The 21,588-nt window shown below is 44.8% G+C and overlaps 1 protein-coding gene across 5 annotated transcripts in view; it reads right to left on the bottom strand.

Annotated features, from left to right (window-relative positions):
• Positions 1 to 21,588, bottom strand: part of mctp1a (multiple C2 domains, transmembrane 1a) — a 960,306-nt gene that overhangs the window by 230,068 nt on the left and 708,650 nt on the right. For all 5 annotated transcript variants that reach the window (XR_015078481.1, XM_085988645.1, XM_085988632.1 and 2 more), the window contains one exon: positions 19,711 to 19,830. Coding sequence is in view for 4 of the 5 variants with exons in the window: in XM_085988645.1 (XP_085844771.1) it covers positions 19,711 to 19,830 (120 nt within the window). In the remaining variant the exon portion in view is untranslated. The remainder of the gene's footprint in view (positions 1 to 19,710; positions 19,831 to 21,588) is intronic.

The following is a 21,588-nucleotide window of genomic DNA, read 5'->3' as shown; positions in this document are numbered from 1 at the left end:
ATCATCTCATGTTTTCTGTTGTGGCTGAAAGACTTGATTCACTACTGGGTGACAAAGCTTGTGAGGACTTAGAACTGGTCAAGAGAGCCTACCATATAAACTGTGCCATAAGCAGACCAGATGACTCGGTGGATTCTGTAGTGAATAATTTCCAGGATGTGTTCAAAGGGTTTGGAGTTCTGCCATTCACTTACAAGATCCAGCTAAAGGAGGATGCTCAGCCAGTGGTACATGCTCCACGAAGAGTTCCAGCACCCCTGCGTGACCGGCTCAAGAAAGAACTGGACAGAATGACCACACTAGGAGTCATCAGGAAAGTCGAAGAGCCAACAGACTGGGTTAACTCCATGGTATGTGTAAAGAAAAAGAACAATGATCTAAGAATATGCATGGATCCAAAGGACTTAAATGCAAACATAAAACGTGAACACTACCAGATTCCCAAGCGAGAAGAAATCACCAGTGAAATGTCAGGTGCCAGATACTTTACAAAGCTCGATGCCTCACAAGGATTTTGGCAACTAAAACTGGATGAAGAGAGCACCAAATACTGTACCTTCAACACACCATTTGGCAGGTATTGTTTCCTCAGAATGCCTTTCGGGATAATATCTGCATCTGAAATCTTTCATAGAGCGATGGAACACATAATTGAAGGTCTGGAAGGAGTTCGGGTCTATGTTGATGACATCATCATCTGGGGCTCCACACTGAAAGAACACAATGAGAGACTGACTAAAGTGCTACAGAGCATACGCCGGAATGGACTGAAGCTCAACAAAGCCAAGTGTCAGTTTGGCGTCCAGGAAGTCACTTTCCTAGGAGATAATCTATCTGGTAGAGGAATAGAGCCAGATATGGAAAAAGTAAACGCCATACTCAACATGCCCCGACCCACTGACAAAAAAGGAGTGCTACACATCATGGGGATGATAAACTTAATTGGAAAGTTCATTCCTAACTTGTCAGCCAAGACAGCCTGTCTGCGAGACCTGCTACATAAAACAAATGAGTTCGCATGGACAGAAAGACATGAACAAGAGTGGATAAACCTCAAAACAGTGCTGACAACCACACCTGTACTCACCTTCTTTGACCCAACAAAAAGAATCAAAGTGTCAACGGATGCATCAAAAGATGGCCTAGGTGCGGTCTTGCTACAAGCAGAGGGTGAAGATTGGAAGCCTGTTGCCTATGCCTCCAGGTCTATGACTGATACTGAGTGTCGACACGCCCAGATCGAAAAGGAATGTCTAGGCTTGGTAGTTGGACTAGAAAAGTTTCATGGCTACATATATGGACTTCCCACCTTCACAGTTGAGACAGACCACAGCCCTCTGGTTGCCATCATAAAAAAAAACCTGAATGAGATGTCTCCAAGGATTCAACGACTCATGATGAAGCTGCAAAGATATGACTTTGAACTGATCTACACACCAGGCAAATACATAGTGTTAGCAGATGCACTATCCCGAGCACCCACAATGAGTCATGTGAGCTCTACTGAAGAAGATGTGGATGTTCATGTGAGTATGCTCACTGCTGCGCTGCCCGTGTCAGACACAAAATCAAAGCAAATAGCAGAAGAAACAGTAAAAGATACAGTGTTACAAACAGTAATAGAGAACATTCATCATGGTTGGCCAAAAGGTTCCTGTCCAAAATATTTTCACATAAGGTCAGAATTGAGTGTCGCAAGTGGACTATTACTAAAACAGAACAGGATAGTCATTCCACAGGCTCTACGTCAAGACATGCTTGATGTAAGAAAAAGGAGTCTCACACATTAAGTAACTTTAAAGTAAGCTTTAAACAACTTATAATCACACTACATACAGGCGAGGTCTTCACCATGCCTCTGGTAGAAGCCCCTTACAATACTGAGTAGTTCAGTATTTATACCAGTCCAACAGGAAGTGATGTATGACAGGAAGTGATGTATGTACAAAGTTCACAGTTCACAGGAAGTGACACATAACTTCCCGGAAGTTATCATTATTATCACATTCTTCCCTCCTGCAGGATTAGAAGGCTGTGGTCTTCCTTTTGTTCCGCAGCCGCCGAACGAGAAAGAGTCGCACCCGTTTGGGTTCCCGTCGTAGAGGGTCGCTGGTCCGCTTACATGCGGTTGGCCATTGGTCAGAGTCTGTGTGGCCTGGATTACCCTGTCAAGGGTCGGGGAGGTCATGGCTTCGCGTACGAGCCCCAATAGGTTCAAAGTCGGTCTGCCTCTGTTCAGAGGGAGCTGCAGAGCTGGTCTGTGGCGGATCAGTACTTTCGTGCGCGGTACTGGGAGGATCGCAACTTTGAGTACGTGGTTCTACCGGCACCAAGCTAGTTGGTGTCCGATCAGGATCCTGGAGAGGGGTACCCGATAGGTTCCAAGAGTTTCCTGGTGAAATACCATCACCCGATGTCCCACTAGGTCCTGGTGGGCAGGGAGCCAGATCCCGTAATGATACGGTAGATTCTCGGCCGTCGGGATATCGTATGTTTGCATAGGTGGGGTTGGCATCAGTTAGTTCGACCTCGTCTACGAGAGGGTCATTTTTAGACGTCCGAACGTATCTTCGGAGTAGAACAGGTCCAGGAGTAGTTAGCCATGACGGGAGTGATGTCCCATGAGATGAGCGACGCTGGAATCCAAAGAACCGCTCATGAGGTGTAGTATTTGTGGCTGTAGAAAGAAGGGACCGTATAGAGTGCAATGCATCCGGAAGCACTGCTTCCCATTGCTGGTCTGGTAGGCCCAGAGATCTTAAAGCAAGACGTATGGAATTCCAGATGATACCGTTATACCTCTCTACCTGCCCATTTCCGATGGGATGGTATGGTGTTGTTTTGCTTGTAGCAACTCCCCGTTCTGAGAGGTAGTCCTTGAGTTCCTTTGACATAAAGGATGGACCCCGATCTGAGTGAATATAAGCCGGCATGCCACAGAGAGAAAATACCTGCTCAAGGCAGCAGATTACTGTGGACGCCAGCATATTGGAGCAGGGGAAGGCAAACGGAAAATGTGAATATTCATCAATCATGGTGAGCAAATATGTGTTCCGAGTGGAAGAGGGCACTGGGCCCTTAAAATCGATGCTAAGTCGTTGCATCGGTTGGGTTGCGTGTATGAGCATACCATCTGAGGGGCGGAAGAACTGAGGTGTTAATTCCGCACAAAGCCGGCATTCTGAACATATTTTCTTTACATCTCCAGTAGAAAAAGGGAGATTCCGTGATCGTACGAAATGTAGCATGCGCGTAATGCCAGGATGACACAATCCATTATGGACATCTATGAGAGTAGAGGATGACATAGCGGAGCAGAATGCCCGTGTGAGGGTGTCCAGGGCCACATTCTCCTTGCCAGGTCGATAGTGAATGGTATAACCAAAAGAGGCCAGTTCCATCCTCCAAAGTTGTATTTTATTATTCTTCATTTTGGTTTGTTTTCGATTATCGAGCATGAAGGCGACTGATTGCTGGTCCGTGATTAATGTAAAGTGCTGGCGAGCTAGAAAATGGTTCCACTTCCGTACTGCCTCTATGATGGCTGTGGCTTCCTTCTCAACCGGAGGATAATGTAGCTCAGCACCTTGTAAGGTCCTGGACATAAATGCTACAGGACGACCTTCCTGATTTAGAGTAGCCGAGATCGCCACCTCCGAGGCATCACATTCAACTATGAAAGGGAAATTCTCATCGATGGAGTGAAGAGCCGCTTTCTCCAACTGTTGTTTGAGAAGGTTAAAGGCTGCAACAGCCGCTGTTCCCAATGGAAATGATCTAGCATGCAGCAAGGGTTGGATTTTGTCCGAAAAATGAGGAATCCATTTAGCGTAGTATGCAAACAGACCGAGAGCCCGACGTAAAGAAGCCGGATTCTTAGGTGATGGGAGTTCTTGGAGCGGGCGAAGTCTTTCTGGGTCTGGCTTAATGATACCATTGCCTACGCAGTAGCCGAGGATGTTGATGGTCGGTTGCGACTCAACAGATTTAGATTCATTCAGGGTTAAGTTACGGCGATGGAGGGCATCCCGAAATTTTTGGAGGTTGGCGTCGTGTTCCTGTTGATCGTGACCTGCAATAGTAATGTTATCAAGATAGGGAAAAGTGTCCCTTAGGTTTTCCTGTTTAACCAGGCCATCCATTGCCCGTTGGAAGACAGCCACTCCATTAGTAACCCCGAATGGGAGGCGACGAAATTGGTACAGCCGTCCATTAGCCTCAAAGGCCGTATACTGCTTATCTGAGACCTTCAAGGGTACTTGATGATAGGTACTTTTTAAATCGTAAGTTGAGAACACTTTGTATTCGGCCAGTTTATTAACCATATCATCAATGCGTGGCAATGGGTAGGCATCCAAGTCGGTATATTGATTGATGGTTTGCGAATAATCAATGCATAGTCGTTGTTTGTGAGGTTTTAGAGGGTTCTTGAAAATGACGACTTGAGCCCACCAGGGCGACGAACATGGTTCAATGATATCCTCTGCTAGAAGTCGAGAGATTTCAGCCTCAATAAAAGATTGGTCTTCCTGATTAAAGCGCCGCGATTTCGTTATTATTGGTTTGCATCGAGGCGGAATACTGGCAAATAATGAGGGTTCATCAAGTGAAGCTGTTGACAATGCACAAAACGGTAATTTAGACGGTATATTAGAAATAGTAAGTCCAGGTTTGGATCCGCCGAACTCAATGGTGAGTTTCTTATGCTGTTTTTGGAAATCCAGCCCTAAGAGGAGATCACTACATAAGTCCTTGAGCACCGAAAGTCGGGTGGAGGGATACAGGCGACCATTAAGTGTCATATCAACAACACAAAAGCCGGAGGTTCTGGTATTAAGTGATGACTGAGCCATCGCAATTGCCTGGTCCGATGGGAAGACATGTAGTTTCAATTTCGCAACAATCTGTTCTTTAATGAAACTATCAGTACTTCCTGAGTCAATTAAGGCATCTAAGGTATGCCCTTTAATTGAAACTTTTGTAGCTGCATGAAACAGGTTCTGTGGGCAAGCAGCTGTAATTGGTGTCGTTGCACAGAGAGTGGCTGAAACTCTCGGTGTGCTTCTTCGGGAGAGAGCTCGAGGGGAAGCTTGATAGGTCCTAGCTGGAGCATCTCGATAGGCCCTAATTGGGGCAGTTCGGTAGGCCTTAGCTGGATAGGCCCTCGTAGAGGCTTTTGATTGGCAAACTTTAGCAAAGTGTCCTTTTTTTTTGCAATAACTGCAGATTGCATTGCGAGCAGGGCAGAATTTCCTAGGGTGAAAAGCATCTCCACAAAAGAAGCATTCCTTCCTAGATTGCTAAGAGGCTGCTAACGTGGGGTCATCCTCCTCTTCTTCATCAGAATTAGATTCCTCCATGATAGGGTTCACCCGAGACCACTTGAATTGTCTGGTTGCAGTTACAGCAGCAGATCGAGATCTGGGCAGCTGATAGAGGTCTGCATTTTTCTTTGCCAAATCCAGAGAACAAGCTAGGTCAAAAGCTTTTTGTAGCTCAAGTGTTTTACTTTCGAGTAGACGCTGGCGTATAAATGGAGAGGCAATCCCGCAGATGAAAGCATCACGAATCATTTCTTCGCGGTACAGCTCAGCTGAGGCTGTCTGAAAGTTACAATCTATGCTGAGCCTGCGAAGTTCTTGAAGGAATTCGTTAATCGATTCCCCTGGCCCTTGTCGGGCTGTGGCCAGTAGATGTCTAGCATAGACCTCATTTGGAGTCTTGGCATACAGTTTCTTAAGTGCCCGAATCACCTCATCGTAATTATCCCATTCATCAACATATTCAAACACTGTTGGGGTCACATAGTTGATAAGCATCCTCAGTTTAGTAGGAGCAGTCGCTTTACATTCATCAAGGAAATTCTCAAAAGTACGGTACCAATGCTTCCATACCTTGCCAGCTGCTGGTGTGTTTGGGTCCAAGTCCAGACGAGTAGGTTTAAGGAGGTTTTCCATGATGGGTGGTTCCCTGGATCCTTAATTCCGAGTTTGTCCAAAGGTCTAGTATTTGTGAGTGTAAATACTAAGTTGTTTAAATTGATGTAAGAAAAAGGAGTCTCACACATTAAGTAACTTTAAAGTAAGCTTTAAACAACTTATAATCACACTACATACAGGAGAGGTCTTCACCATGCCTCTGGTAGAAGCCCCTTACAATACTGAGTAGTTCAGTATTTATACCAGTCCAACAGGAAGTGATGTATGACAGGAAGTGATGTATGCACAAAGTTCACAGTTCATAGTTTCACAGTTCACAGGAAGTGACACATAACTTCCCGGAAGTTATCATTATCATCACAATGCTCAAAAGGATTCATGAGGGACACCTCGGAATTGAAACATGCAAGAGGGCAAGAGACACTGTTTATTGGCCTGGCATAAATAAGGACATTGAGAACATGATAGGCAAATGTGAGACATGTCAGAAACACCAAAACAAACAAGCAAAGGAACCAATGATAGTAGCTGACATACCAACAGCACCATGGCAAAAGGTTGGTATGGACCTTTTTCATTTAAATGGTAAAGACTATCTAATAGTGATTGACTACTATTCTAACTATCCTGAGATGGCGCTGCTCTCAAGCACCACAGCAAGCAGTGTCATAATGCATGTGAAATCCATCTTCGCCAGACATGGAATTCCCAGGGTTGCCGTTAGCGACAATGGTCCGTGCTTCAACTGTAAGGAGTGGCAACAGTTTGCAGCACATTATGACTTTCAGCACATCACATCCAGTCCTTTGTATGCTCAGTCAAATGGTAAGGCAGAGAAAGGTGTTCAAGTTCTCAAGCAGCTACTGAAGAAAGCGACAGAAAGCAAGTCTGATCCTTATCTCGCCCTGCTAAGCTACCGAGCCTCACCTTTAGACTGGTTCTTCACCTGCTGAACTACTAATGGGTCGCAAGTTGCGCACCACGCTACCCTGCTGTGCAAAAGAACAGCAAAGTGAGGAACTGAGACAGAGACTTCAACTGTTAAAGCGGAAACAGAAATCATACTATGACAAGTCATCCAAAACTCTAAAACCATTGACAAGGGATGATGTTGTCAGGATTGAGGATCCAGATGCATGGAACAGGAAAGCTACAGTTCTTGAGGAAGTAGGACCAAGGTCATACACTGTTAGAACTGAGGAAGGACAGATTCTCAGGAGGAACCACCGTTCCCTCCTAAAAACACAAGAGACTATTCAAGACCAGATTGATGACAATGCCGCAACTGCATCTTGTCATTCACCGCCAGAACAATCTCATGAAGACACATCAGACTTACCCGTGTTGAGAAGATCCACACGTGAAGTAAAAAAGCCTGATAGACTTAATCTTTGAGTACAATGTAAAGCTTTGAAAATGTGTTGACTGTTTTGAAAATGTTTATGTTTATAGAGCACTAACAAAAGTGTTACTGATATTATCTTTATTGTTTTCTTGAAAGTTGATTGATATTGATTTTGTTAAACCTCAAAGAAAGGGGGATGTAATGATCAATAACATGTCATTCTATAGTGGACACTAGGTGGAGCCGTAGAGCTGTGTAGCGCTGTATATAGCTGTATGTATAAGACTACACTACCCAGCTGTATGTATATTAAGACTACATTACCCATGAGGCACTAGGCTACCCAGAAGGCAGCAGTCAAGATGGAAGCCTCTACAGATACTGTACCTAGTCCACATAGGCTCAATAAAGTGTCTAGCAAAAGCTAGCTGTGTTCATAATAAGAATGTCTATTTATTAATGAACATAAGAGGGGTAATATCTTGTATGGTGCATCCTCCTCAAATGCTGCCCACCCTCCTATCCCCCATCCTGTACTGCTCCTCCTCCTCTAGTAAAATTACCAGCAGAGACTAGCCCATTGGAAATCCTACACTGTAACTCAGAACCTATTACTTTGTGGGGGTGGACATTTTTCCCAGTGGTCTCTGAGGCCCTCAGGCTGTCAAAGGCCAGGTCAGCTCCAACCAAGTGAAAAGCAAAAAAAAAAACACTCCAAAAACTTTTTGTAACTCCAGCAATTACTCCTCAAAGTTTCTTCAGGCTCCAAAGTAAAGTACTTCTGTCACTATCAGGTGAAACTGACAACAGGTATACATACGCATTGTTTAACTCATTACCCTTGATGTATTAGGGGTGCAAGTCACAGGCTAATCCTCATTGTAATATATATTAATGAGCTCCCAGTAGCATCAGTGAGTGTACATATGGGGCCCCCAAACTGCAATGGAAACATTAGAGCAGCCACTGTAGGGTGGGAACCCAGTAGAAATATGTCCTGCTCCAGAATACACTCCAAAACTGCTGGTATGCCTAAATTACACCTAGAATTCATTACAAAGTGTGTGTAAATTCAAACTATAACAGAGCCAGGGTGAAAAGAACAACTGAATCTTTGAAATCTGAGATAAAAAATGGAAAAATGCTGCAAATCCACAGCAGCTCGCTCAGCATGTGAAAGAGACAGATGAATGCTTTTGTGGGACAATTCAACAGAATGTACCTCAAATATTAAGTTAACAGATTGCTGACTTAGTAATCGAGCCCCCAGACTGCTCTGCCCCACCTCGCACCAAAATTGTGCCATCAGAATACAGCAAAAAAATCAACCAGTGTATCATTAGATGGCTGATCAGAATTGACTCAATCACTGGTGTCCAGTCACACTACCACATAAAGCAGACAGACTTCTGCCCATCACCCTGTCATACTGGACGTGTTCACTCCATTAAAAAGTAACTGATAACAAATGAAACAAATATCCTTCCAAAGGAATTAGGAACACAACACAAAGCTGTAATTGTTGTGGAACTAGTAAACTCACAAGCAATTGAAGAAAAAAGAACACCTCCATAAGCTCAGAAATCAGCTCAATGATCTTTCAAACTTTTCTTTTTCTTTTCCCTCAAAAGACTGCAAAGCTATTTTATTACTTTTATATTTATTTTCCTATGAGGAGGGAAATAATCCCCCAAATCCCATTATGTGTTCTTAAAGAGTTAATAATAAAAGCAAGCAAAGCATACTGTGAATTTAAAGATTACCCCAAACATTGAATAAGTATACTCCCCTGTGTGGCAGGACCTGTTCCTTTATGTGCTCAGTAAGCAGAAGCAAGACTTTTTCAATAATCCACGACTTATTAATTTGAACAGACCAGAGATTGTAAATGTAAAACTAATCATCATTGCTTACTGGAGTACTTTGACATTTTTGTCTTGAAGTCTCATTAATTTCATGGCATACAAAAATGTAAGGGAAATGTTAACTGATCAATACATTGCCTCTCTCACGTAGCACTACAGTTCAAATCCCAGTGGGCCTTCAGACCAGAAATTAACTGTGTAAAATATCAAATGTAAATGCTGATACAGTGTCACACAAATGAGAATACAACCTGCAAAGTCTCATTTAATGCAGACAAAAAATGCTGGCGCAGCAAATTACCTGCAATCCCATAAAAAAGGTTAAAAGTTGATCCTTTAAAATGATGTATTGACTTCTGCGTGTGAACTTCTACTTAAAAAGTTTACAGCTCTTCTATTTACCAGACATTTAAGGTGATGGATAATTGAAGAGGCAGCATATCTGCTGATTAGCCTATTCTGGAGTCTTACTGTTTTTATTAAATGTCACAACATCCTCGAGGTAGGCAGATGTTGCTATGCCTCAGCACCCCTCTTGCACCTTAACATCTGGAATTAAGTTTTGGCACCGGGGGTTATTCTGAATGTAACAACCTTCACTTTGCCTGTCAGTGTGTGTACAATGAGTTTGGTTGGCTTTCAGTGGAGTAGACGGGGTGAGGGGAAAAAGGTGGCTTCTCATCATGCAGGAATACAAAGCATTGTGGCCAAGTCTCCCCAGTTTTCCGTGCTTCTCACTAGCCTGTCCATCTAGATGGCGGTGCAAATGCAAGATGACCATTTTGGGCTTGTGGCTTCCAAATTTAACTTTTTTCTCAGGGAATGGTAAAAAGAGTATTGTGGTTTTGTTACTGATTGGCTGCTCAGTTGTGCCGATGTGTTTTGTGCAGCATATCTATCTTTGGTATGAATGCAGCTTTGGTCAGTTTATCAACTGGTTCCAGTTATACCAAGGAATGGGAACACATTGAATAGTTTATGCTATCCAGATCTGCAAAAATGAATTGAGTTTCTAATGTAAGCCCCCAGGGTTAAATTATTCTGGTGAGAATTTTAACCGTAATAGGAACTCGGTTTGCATTAATTCCGAAGGCTTCTGCCTGCTTCTGACATGCGCCTCAGCCATCTAACGTCAGTGAGTAGTTAAAAATGGCAGCAATTAGAAACCAAAAATATAATAATGAACAATCAGCATAGATTTCAAAAGGGAAAGTCTTGCTTGACCAACATTATTGAATTTTTTGAAGAGGTAACAGAGCGTGTAGACAAGGGTAATGTAATAGATGTAATTTATTTAGATTTTCAAAAGGCCTTCGATAAGGTACCACATAATAGACTAATGAATAAGGTCAGAGAATGCGGAGTCAGGGGACAAGTGGCAGAATGGATAGCTAGCTGGCTTCAAGGTAGAAAGCAGAGAGTAGGGGTAAAGGGTAGCTATTCACAGTGGCAGAAGGTGGGAAGTGGTGTTCCACAAGGATCAGTGCTGGGACCACTGTTGTTCACAATTTATATTAATGATTTAGACTTTGGAATCAAAAATGAAATTTCAAAATTTGTGGATGACACAAAATTGGGGGCGGTGGGGGGGATAGCCAATACTGAGGAGAACTGTAACAAATTACAGGAAGACATTAATAAATTGCAGAATGGGCATTTAGGACTGATAAATGTGAGTTATTAAATTTTGGTAAGAAAAATAGGGAAGTCACACTTGGAAACTACAAATCTAAATGGGCAAAGGAATCTCGGAGTACAAATACACAAATCACTAAAAGTAGCAACACAGGTTAACAAGACCATAAAAAAAGCAAACCAAGCACTAGGGTTTATTTCTAGAGGGATAAAATTGATTGTGAAGTTATGCTAAACTTGTATCGAACCTTGGTTAGACCACACTTGGAGTACTGCGTACAATTCTGGTCGCCATATTATAAAAAGGATATAGAGGTACTGGTGAGTGTGCAAAATAGATTTACAAGGATGACACCAGAAATGCGAAGGAAAGGATGAACAGACTGGGTCTCTTTTCTCTTGAAAAGAGAAGGCTGAGAGGTGACCTAATAGAGGTCTTTAAAATTGTGAAAGGTTTTGATAGAGTAGATACAGAGAGAATGTTTCCACTTGTGGGGAAGAGCAAAACTAGAGGCCATCAATGGCCTACTCCTGCTCCTATTTCTTATGTTCTTATGTAAGATAGTCACCAAGAAATCAAATAGGGAATTCAGAAGAAACTTCTTTACCCAGAGTGGTGAGAATGTGGAACTCGCTACTACAGGGAGTGGTTGAAGCGAATAGTATAGATGCATTTAAGGGGAGGCTAGACAAGTATGTGAGGGAGAAGGGAATAGAGGGTTATGCTGATAGAGTTAGATGAGGAAAGACTGGAGGAGGCTCGAGTGGAGCATAAACGTCAGCATGGACTGGTTGGTCCGAATGGCCTCTTTCTGTGCTGTATCTCCTATGTAATCAATTGGGATCCAACGGGAATGGGCAGTAAGGAAAAACGCTCCACTTTAAAGACCCCCTTATCCATTCCTGCCAGGTGAGGTGGGTTAAAACTGACCCCAAGTATGTACACCTTCTCTTTTGTTCTGTCTGTTAGTATCTACAAAAGAAATACTAACAATTAATTTACTGTAGAAACACTCTGATACAACCTTACAAATACACCTGACCACATAAAAGTTGTCCTACCTGAAAATGCAGTAGCATGAATGAAGTAACCATTGCTAACACGCATGCAGTTGTCACTCTGTGTTCATAAGCTGTGAATTATTTGGATGACTGTGCTTTTCCGTTTCTGTCAATGGCCCAGAAATTCGGGTCTCCACGGGTGAGTACGCACGGGGTACTCACCCGTAAGCCCAATGGAAGTACCGGTTTCCTGCATGCACTGCGCATGCGCGGGAAACCGGCAGTTCCGTTCCCCTGAAAGCAGGGGTTCAGAGGTCGAACGCGTGTGCGGGGGAGGCTGCGCGTGCGCATCAAACTTCGTTTTTTTTTTTTTTTTTACAGGTTTTCCCGGGAGGGTAAGCCTGCAGAAGTAATGGAGGACAAGAGTATAGAGGGATCTGGGGACAGGGTGGGAAGAGGTAATTAGAATGGGAGGAGGCTCGTGTGGAGTAATAACTTCGGAATAGACCAGTGGGGCCAAATGGCCAGTTTCTATCCTGTAGGTTCTATGTATTGGATTTTTGTCTATGTAAACAAATCTGAATATATCATTCTGAAAGAAGGGGTAGGTTATCATTAGTGGAAAATGATCTGCTAAATGTTTGTTACCATGATTCTTTGCAAAGTCTCCTGTTATTGACTGCTCAGTGGTGCCGATATATTTTGTGGAACAATGCATATCTTTAATATGAAGCAGAATAATGCATTGGCTTTGGTCTGTTTATCAACCGGTTCCAGTTATACCAAGGAATGGGAACACATTGGCTCGTTTATGCCATCCAGAAATGTGAAAATGAACTGTAAACTCCCAGGGTTAAATCATTCTGGTGGGCGACCTTGCCTATAGATCCTGCTGCTGCATTGATTCAATTTGTGCACACAGACGCAGGCTTAACCCTCTCCTGTCTGCTGGACTGTGAAGCTCTTCCAGCTGGACCACAATATAGTGGAACAACTTCAGATAAACAGTACACAAGGGGCTTGTTATACTAAAGATACAGTATGAAGTAGGACCAATAATGAATGAGTAAACCTCCCAACTGCAATGAATTCTGTAAACAGAGCTCTTCAATAAACTTGAAATTTGTGACATCAATTTGTAAAGAAAATCTGTATGAAAGTGATTTTAGAATTAATTTCATTGTGTGAAGCTAACTGAGCCAGTTCAACATGACAAGTGATATAAAATTGCAAGTATTTCTTTCTTTACATGTCTTGATAAATAAAAATATAAGTTCTATGTAAAGATACAAGAAGACGACAAGATTCTGGTAAAAAGAATCAATCTCAGGCTTCAGGTGATGTTGATAAATCACTATACTTAGTTTATGATCCATCTGAACCTATGTAATACCTGATTGTAAACACATTTCAGTCTACATATCAACGTACACTTAGTGATCTTTAACTCTGGGACATTAAGGTACAGCCAGGCTATCTGTGTCTTCCATGGGTGTTTAACTGGCATCACCAAACTAACAATGTTCAATGCATTTGACCAATCATTTGGTCACTTCTTCTAATATCTCCTTCTTTGCCTCAGCATCCATTTTTGTCTGATTGCGTTCCTGTGAAGCACCTTGGGACGTTTATCTACGTTAAAGGCACTACATTAATTCAAGTTGATGTTTTTGTTGCATAAGTCCTATTCTGGAAGTGGCACTTGTAGACTAAGTATGCATGTCATTCTCAGGCAAGTATAACTACAGTATTTATGTTCTTTACAGCATTCAGCAAAATATCACAACTGCTAATGAAAAAATATAGGGAACTAATAATAATTAATTATTATAGGAAAATAGGAGTATTCTTCAAGAAAAGTCTGATTCTGATCACAGAAAATAGTCCAGAAATTCTGGGGTGGCCATTTGATTAGATGTAGGTTAGGGCAGAAATTCCACCTGCCCCATGGATACTCCCCAGAATTCCAAATTCTAGGGTTAGGGTGTTTATATATTTTAGGCAAGTGCCCATGCCATTTACAATGCCAATGGGGTGCCAGCCTCATAGAGGCAGGACAGATTTCGCTGCTATGCCTTGCCACAGAGCCGGTGGGCCTGCAGCCATAGCCCAACAGCCTTAAAGAATGTTTTACTTCTGCCGTTTGATAAATTTATTAGTTTTCTTTTGAAAAAGTGATTGATTAAATAGATGAAGGGAGTGAAGTTGATGTGGTTTATATGCCCTTTCAGAAGGTGTTTGATAAAGTGTGTCAGAGCAAGCCTGTACAAAAGAAGCAGCCATATGGGATAACTGGAAATGGATAGAAAGTGGGTTGCTGGACAGGAAGCAAAAATGTAAGGTTAATAGGTGTTGCTTGTATAAGAGAAAGGGTTTAGTAAACAGCAAGGAGCGCTATAAAAGACTTCAGGAGGACATAAACTGGTTAAAGGAATGGGTAGATAGGTGACAGATGCAATTTAATGCAGAAAAGTGTGAGGTGAATCATGTTGGGAGCAAAAACAAGAAATAAGAGTACATACTTTATAGAAAGTTATAGGAATAGAGACCTAGGAGCTCAAATACATAGGAGGTGAAATTGGATTAGGCCCGTGCCCATTGGAAGGAGTGCAGGCAGGACATAAACTTTGTGCTGCCTGCTGCTTTGCATGATAGCAGCGTACAGTCCAGTGCTGAGCATGATGCTGACTGGCTGTGTGCTCAGCAGGGAGCTGAAGTTTGCGATGTTCGCGCGAGGTTAGCTTTATTTAAAGCAAGCCTGTGCCTCTTAAAGGCAGTCTGCACCTCTTAAAGGAGAGCTGCCTTCTGGCTATCAAAATTTTAAAACTGCTTCACCACAACCCAAAACACTGAACAGGCAAGGGAAAGGGCACCCAGGGTCTCGGATGCAGCACTCGAGGCCTTTGTGCAGGGGGGTGAACACTTGAAGAGAGGTCCTTTACCCACAGGGGGCCAGGAGGTCCTCCAGAAACACTGCAAGAAGGATGTGGGACCAGATCACTAAGTGTCGCCCCCAGGACGTGACTCCAGTACTAAAAGAAGTTTAATGACCTCAGTCGAGTGGTTAAGGTCAGTGAATGCATCTTCAAAAACCATCTCCTACCAACTGCACCACCAGCTCAATGCACCACACCCCCATCACTCACCTACCTACAATCTCTACCAAACACGACTCACACCTCACATTCATAGTTTCACCTCACCATCACACACTTACCAGTGCTGCAAACCTCACACCCACATCTCAGAGCTTGAACACACTGTGATTCAACCCTGACAGCCACATCACCCAAACACATTGTACCACACTCACTGACACACTTCCCTTTCTCTTGCAGGAAAAGGTGGTGCATAACCGGCGCCAGCAGCACTTAACCGGTGGGGGGCAAGCTCGCCTCCATGACCTCACCCCCATGGAGGAGGCGGTGCTGGCCATTCTTGACAGGGGCATGGCTGAGTCCATGGCCAGCGGCAGGGCTGAAAGAATACAAGATACTGGTATCCTCATGTGTTATCCTCCTTCTCATATCCTACTTCCCCATCATCCCACAATCTCTTCTGATTTACAAGCTGCATATGGTGTAAGCGTGCATCTCTTGCTTCCCCTCAACTTGCATAGGGCTTTGGGCAGAGCTTGGAGCCCATCCTTTCCAGCGTGGAATGGGTGGGCAGATGCATTAACGCACTTGTGGACCCAACCATCATGCCGCATCTGATAGCCGAAGTCTCCGCTTCCATTGCAGCACAAACAGAAGCTACCCAACGTCTGAGTGAGCAATGGAAGCTCAGACTGAGGTCATGCAAGCTCAGCTTGCTGCCTCGCAAGCACAAACTGTTGTCATCATGGTTGGGTTTACCAGTGTTGAAAGAGGCTTGCAGGGTTTCACAGCAGTCCAGCAGTCTGTACTCCAGCAGATTACTAGGATTGCTGTGGTGCTGCCCCGGGGGAGTGGCAATGGATTTGTGGATGACGACCCTGCTGTCCTCTCTCAGGATGACAGCATTCATACTCTCACCACTGCCACTGTTAGCCAGCCAGCCCAGACTGCTGCTGCCCATGCCAAGGTAGTGCAGTCCGAAGCCAGGCCTACTAGGCCCAGAGCTCCTCAAGGTCATCCTGCAAGGCCATCTGCAGTCTCCCCCACTGAAAGTCAACAGCCTTCCACCAGCCATGCTGCAACCACTGGGGTAGCACTGCATAGAAGCACTAGGATAGGCAAAGGGACACGGAAGACAGTCAAAAGGGTGATTAGTTGATTTTTAGATGTAATATTGGATGGATAGATGTAAAAAGTTGGATTGGATTGTTTGCTTTGTGATGGCTTTTATTTCAGCATTGTGGCCAAGATGGAGTGGGACAAATGTTGAACGGGGAACTGGGGTTGTGTTCACTGGTACCGCAGGCAGATGATTTGATCCCGGATATCCTGGCCAGAAAAGGGCTGTCTGGGTTGCCTCCTTCCTTTCTGCTTCCTCCTCCTCAGCTTCTTCCTTTTCTTCTTCCTCCTCCTCCTGTTCCTGCTCCTGAGCTAGTGTCCGTATCCCTGTGCCCTCATGATAGCCAGGTTGTGGAGCATGCAGCAGACCATCATGAATCGGGACACACACTCCGGTGAGTACTGTAGGGGTCCTGGAGAGTGGTCCAGGAAGTGGAACAATTGCTTCAGCACTCCAATGGTTTGCTTTATTATGTTTCATGTGGCAGTATGGCTCTAATTGTACGCGTGTTGGCCACGTGTGGTTGGGTTGTGGAGCGGAGTCATGAGCCAGGTGGTCAAGGGATAGCCTTTGTCGCCCAGCAGCTAGCCTCTGTGGTGGCTCAAAGACTGAGGGAACAGTGGACTGGCACAGAATAAAAGCATCATGACTGCTGCCAGGATACTGTGCATTCACCATCATGACGTGCTGAGCATGGTTGCACACCAACTGCACATTCAGCGAGTGGAAACCTTTGCGGTTGCGGTACATCTCGGCATTTAGAAGCGGTGCCCACAAAACCATGTGCATGCAGTCAATGGCGCCCTGCACCATGGGAAGTCTGCTATCCTGGCAAAGCCACGTGCTCACTCCTCCTGCTTCTCGCTGGTTAGAGAGAAGACAATGAAGTCCCCTCTCCTATCATACAGAGCCTCTGCGACCTCGCGGATGCAGCGATGTATGACGAACTGCGGGATGTTAGCTGTGTCGCCTGTTCCAGCCTGGAAGGATCCGCTGGTGAATAGGGGGTCATGGTCACCTTGAGGGCCACAGGTCGTGCCACCCCTGCCCTGCTCTGAGGCTCCAGGTCTAGTTACAGGAGGTGTCAATGTTCTGTGACCACCTCTTTTGTGAAGCGGAGCCGCTGAACACACTGCTCCTGGCTTAGGTGCAGGTAGAAGTGCTCCCTGAAGACCCTAGGTGGGCAAGGCCTCCTGCTGAGAGCCCTCCTCCTCCTCCTCCTCCTCCCTCTGCGAGCAGCTTGTCGCCTTTGCTGCCTCTTCTCCATCTCCATGTCATGCTGCAGCCTAAGGGGGACTGCAACTAGAGCCCCCAGGACTGGGAGCAAGTGGTGTTCTCAGAGGCCTTCCTCTCAAGAGCCAACGCCTTGCAAACATCCAGCAGCATTCCCTGCACACTTTAACAACTTTTTAAATGTCTTACACCAAGCCACTACTCAAATAAACTGTACAGGAACCAGTACAAAAGGAAAAAACAACTTATCTCAAAGTTGCGTGTGTCCCTTTAAGTAGCACTGGTGGGGGTTCCATCATGCAGCTGTTCAGCTGTGCGTGCTTAATCAAGGGCATACAGCGGAGCGTGACATCCAAAACAGCAAAGCCTCATTTGCATTCTTCCACTGCACGCAGGCAACGGCTGTGCTACCGACCTGCCTAAATTGGTGTTCGCCGCGGCCCACGCCGGAAGCTGGCGGAAGCAATGCAGCTGCCATTTTTTTGCTGAAATCGGTCTTAAATGTCACCGCTAAGGTGCCGAATCTCGCAACCTTTATTTCTTTAAAGTGGAAGTCTGGTTAAATAAAGCCATAAAAAAGATCAGTAATGTTTTAAGTTTTATAAATATGAGCATAGAGTACAAGTGCAAAGGGATAATGATAAATTTGTACAAGGCTAGGGCTAAGCTGCAGTTACAGTACTGCATGCAGTTTTGGCATTCCATTATAAAAACAACATTAAAACTAGAGAGACCATACAGTGTAGATTCACCAGGAGAATACCAGGGACTAGAAACTATAATTATGAGGAGGCAATTATGACAATGGGATGATTTCCACTAAAGCAGAGAAGGCTAAGGTGAGATATAACAGAGGCTTTTTAAAAGATTTTGCACCTTCGAATGAAAAGGGTGAGCATTGATCATGCACGGATGGTGTTTTTTGGCCTTTTTAAAATATCACACATGCCTATCTTGCTAAAATTACATTTTACGCCACAAGTTTAGAAAGTACTGTTTCAGTACTTCTCCCTATGACCGAGTTCAGTGCAGAACTAAGCGAAACAAACTAGAAGATTCCAAGTTCGATTCCGACGTCTGTGCCGAGTTAGTTGATCTCAATCAAGGTGGTGGTAAGTGGCTACATTTGACCTCAGCACCCCTTGGTTCAGGAGAGAAAATTCAGCCAGTGTTCCCAGACCTGATCAGTATCCAGTGACCCCTGCTGGAAATTGTGCGTGTATAGACACTGGGTGAGGATAGAATTAGGCTGGGTCATGATTCAACTCACTGTCAAAGTAGCCTGACAACACTCTTTAGACTTGCAGAAAAATATCCACTTGATCAAGTAGATTATACAAGTAAACATCTGAAATATTGGTCCCGATGTTAACCACCTCCCCCCACCACTCCACCCCCTGGCAGGGGGCAATTAAAATGAGGGCAGCGAATTACCCTCCTCTGATCCTGCTGCCTTCCCACTGTGTCCCGATGTTAACCTGCTCTTTTGAGCAGGCGTGCAGGACACCCGCATAACGGCATCGGGATCCATCTTTAAATATGCAGATCGGATCCCTATAACATCATTGGGACCCGATCTGCAACTTTAGTTCAAGGCCTGAGCGGGGGGAATGATGGCATCCCATCAGGCCCAACCTTCTGGGTGGTGGGTCGAGGGTCAAAAGAGGCCCAGGCAGGTACGTTTTTAAATTTTATTTTAGAATTCCTTGTGGGTCTGGAGCAGTAAGAATGCTCTTCCGAGTCTCACAAGGAAGCCTGGGAATTCCTTTGCCCCGGCATCCCTCTTCCCCCAATCGCGTCCAGAGCTCCCCTTCTCATTATCACTTACCTGACTGCTGGGGACCATTCTATGGATCGTCGGCAGTGGCCTCCTGCCTTCGAATTCCTGCTCCAGTCCACCGGCCAGATAGTTGATCTGGCTGGGTTCAGGTAGAAATCGGAGAAAATTTATAGAAATGAGGCGCTGACTGTTAAAATCGACCATGCCTCGACCTCTCAGTTACGTCTGGGTGTGCTGCTCATTTCAGGGCTCGTGTGCACTGTGGTGCCCCCCCCCCTATTAAAATTGAGACCAACCAGCCTTCATGGGAATAAAAAATACTTACTGAATTCAAGATATCTCCTGCCAGGTAAGAGATTGGTCTACGGACGACAAAGCACTTTATACTAAAAGTATTCCCTCGCTCTTTCCTTCTTCAAACAACATCCATGATCTTTACCCTTATGCAAACTAATTCATTGTACCACTCAGTGAAGATTATTTCTTCATATACTTACTACAGTGTTGAAGTGTTCCTAAGTAAGCCTAATATAAATACATTAATTTACTGAATTTAATTTGTAGGTGTTGTTAAACCCTTTTCTGTACAAGTCAGACTGTGTTCTTATCAGTGAGCATGACCGTGCATTTCATTTAGTGCACCGAAGCTCCAGCAACATGGCTGTGTTAATCCTGCCTATGGATCGTACGTACCAGGAAGGCAGTTAGACTTCTCTGTGGTGATTCCCATTCAAAGCAGCTGTTAATGAAGCGGCCGGTGTTTACGAGTACCATGATGCAGCGCTTCACACGGTAGTAGTTTTTCTGGAGGAGCTGGAAAAAGCAACAGACCAATAAAAATGAACATTAGTATTTCTTACCCACCATTTGACACAAAGAAGCAAATAACAAAAGTGAGGTAAAGTTGGTTATCTTCAATGTGGTGGAGAGAAATTGGTTTTTAGTGGTTTTAAACACTTTTGAAGGAAAAATTCCAACCAGCCATCATGACAACACAAAATCCCGCTAGCACAGAATTAGGGAATCCATTCATGAAATGGAACCAATAAGATGTACTACAATCTGAAAGTTCTTTACAGAAAGTTCGGTGCAGGCTCGATGGGCCGAAATGGCCTCTATCTGCACTGTGGGGTTTCTGTGATACAGGTGGAAATGTTATCAGTAACTACAATAAAAAAAAGAGGGGAGAATTGTCTAAAACACCGAGTGAAGCAAAGTATAGAGGGGGCTGCATATTCTGGCAGAGGGGATTGCTTAAAGGTCAGCCAAAGTGGCAGAAAAGGGCAGCTGACTGGCTTTGGGTAGGCCCAAACTGTGAAGCCCAGAGGCCACCCACCAACACTAAGGTAAGCCATGGTCGGGGGGGGGGGGGAGTGGGGTTGTTTCACAAGTGGGTATGGTGAGGAAAGCCCAGGGCAGTAGATGCCCAGACTTTCCTTGTGGGGCCCATAGGAGCCCTCCTGTTACTCTTCGTCCCACTAAGGAAAGGTTTTGCCTTACCTTAGAGGGCCATCTTTTCTTCCCAGCTAAACTTTGCTCAACAAGGCACCTATAGCAGGCTCAGTTGACCATCAAAATACCATCTGGGTCCTAATGATATCATAGGACCATGACTTGTATGTATCAATAAGGCTGGTACCCAATTTAATGTGGGAACATTGGCTGCTGGCCAGCGTGGGTTAAAATTTCCCCCCCTTCCCCCATGACTTTTTCTTATATTCTAAACACAAGAAAATAAATATATAAGGAAGATGGTTCAAAAAAGTTAAAGGTGAAAGACAAAGGTGGGGAATTTCTTTGGAGCTACTCCTGCTCTGCCACCATAGTTTCGCTAGAAGTGTGGGAAAAACCCTGTTTATGCAGCAGAGTGGGAGACACTCAAAGGAAATTCCTGGCCAAAATATTGTATAAGAGGGAGAAGAAAGAAGAAACAAGAAGGGTCAAACTGGAAAGAATGAGGTGAGAAAAAACTTTGGTGGAGAAATTCGGCATGTTAGTGCCTCCAGTTAGCGCCTGGCGGGGCCGCTAATGGGGCATTCAGGCAGTAGCGCCTCGGCAGGGTGAATCCCGCGCCGCACGGCAAATCCGCCGGCCCCGTAGCACCGGTGATAACAGTTAGCGCCTTAGCATCTTTCGCCATGCAGATCGTGACGTCAGCGAGCGTGCAACGCTCACTGGGCGCCCCATCCGCAAACTTCAGTAGCGTCCCCCGCCTTACCGCCTCGCGCTGACAACGCCAGGGAGTGGAGGCATGAACCAGCCAGCTGGCGGAGCGCTACTTAAAGGGATGTGCCCTGGCTGTCAAGGAACTTCCGTTCCAAAGGTCAGTTATGAGTGGCAGAGAGTGCAGGATGTATCTGCAGCCAAATAAAGGCTGCTTAGTCCCCGGGGTGTTGTGAGCCGTCAAAGGAATTTGCATTTCATCCCACAGCGTATTGCCGTTCTGCACTCCTCGAATCATTGGGGCTGGTGTACAGACTCCAGTGACCCTCCCCTTTAATGGCTGGAAGGCGCCTGCGCCAATGCTCACTCCCAATTACACAACACCTCATATTCGTTATCGTTTGGAGC

Source organism: Somniosus microcephalus, chromosome 1 (genome assembly GCF_052327205.1).
Source record: "Somniosus microcephalus isolate GS21.2 chromosome 1, FLI_Smic_1.0, whole genome shotgun sequence".
NCBI lineage: Eukaryota > Metazoa > Chordata > Chondrichthyes > Squaliformes > Somniosidae > Somniosus > Somniosus microcephalus.
This window is presented reverse-complemented; position numbering and strand designations above follow the sequence as displayed.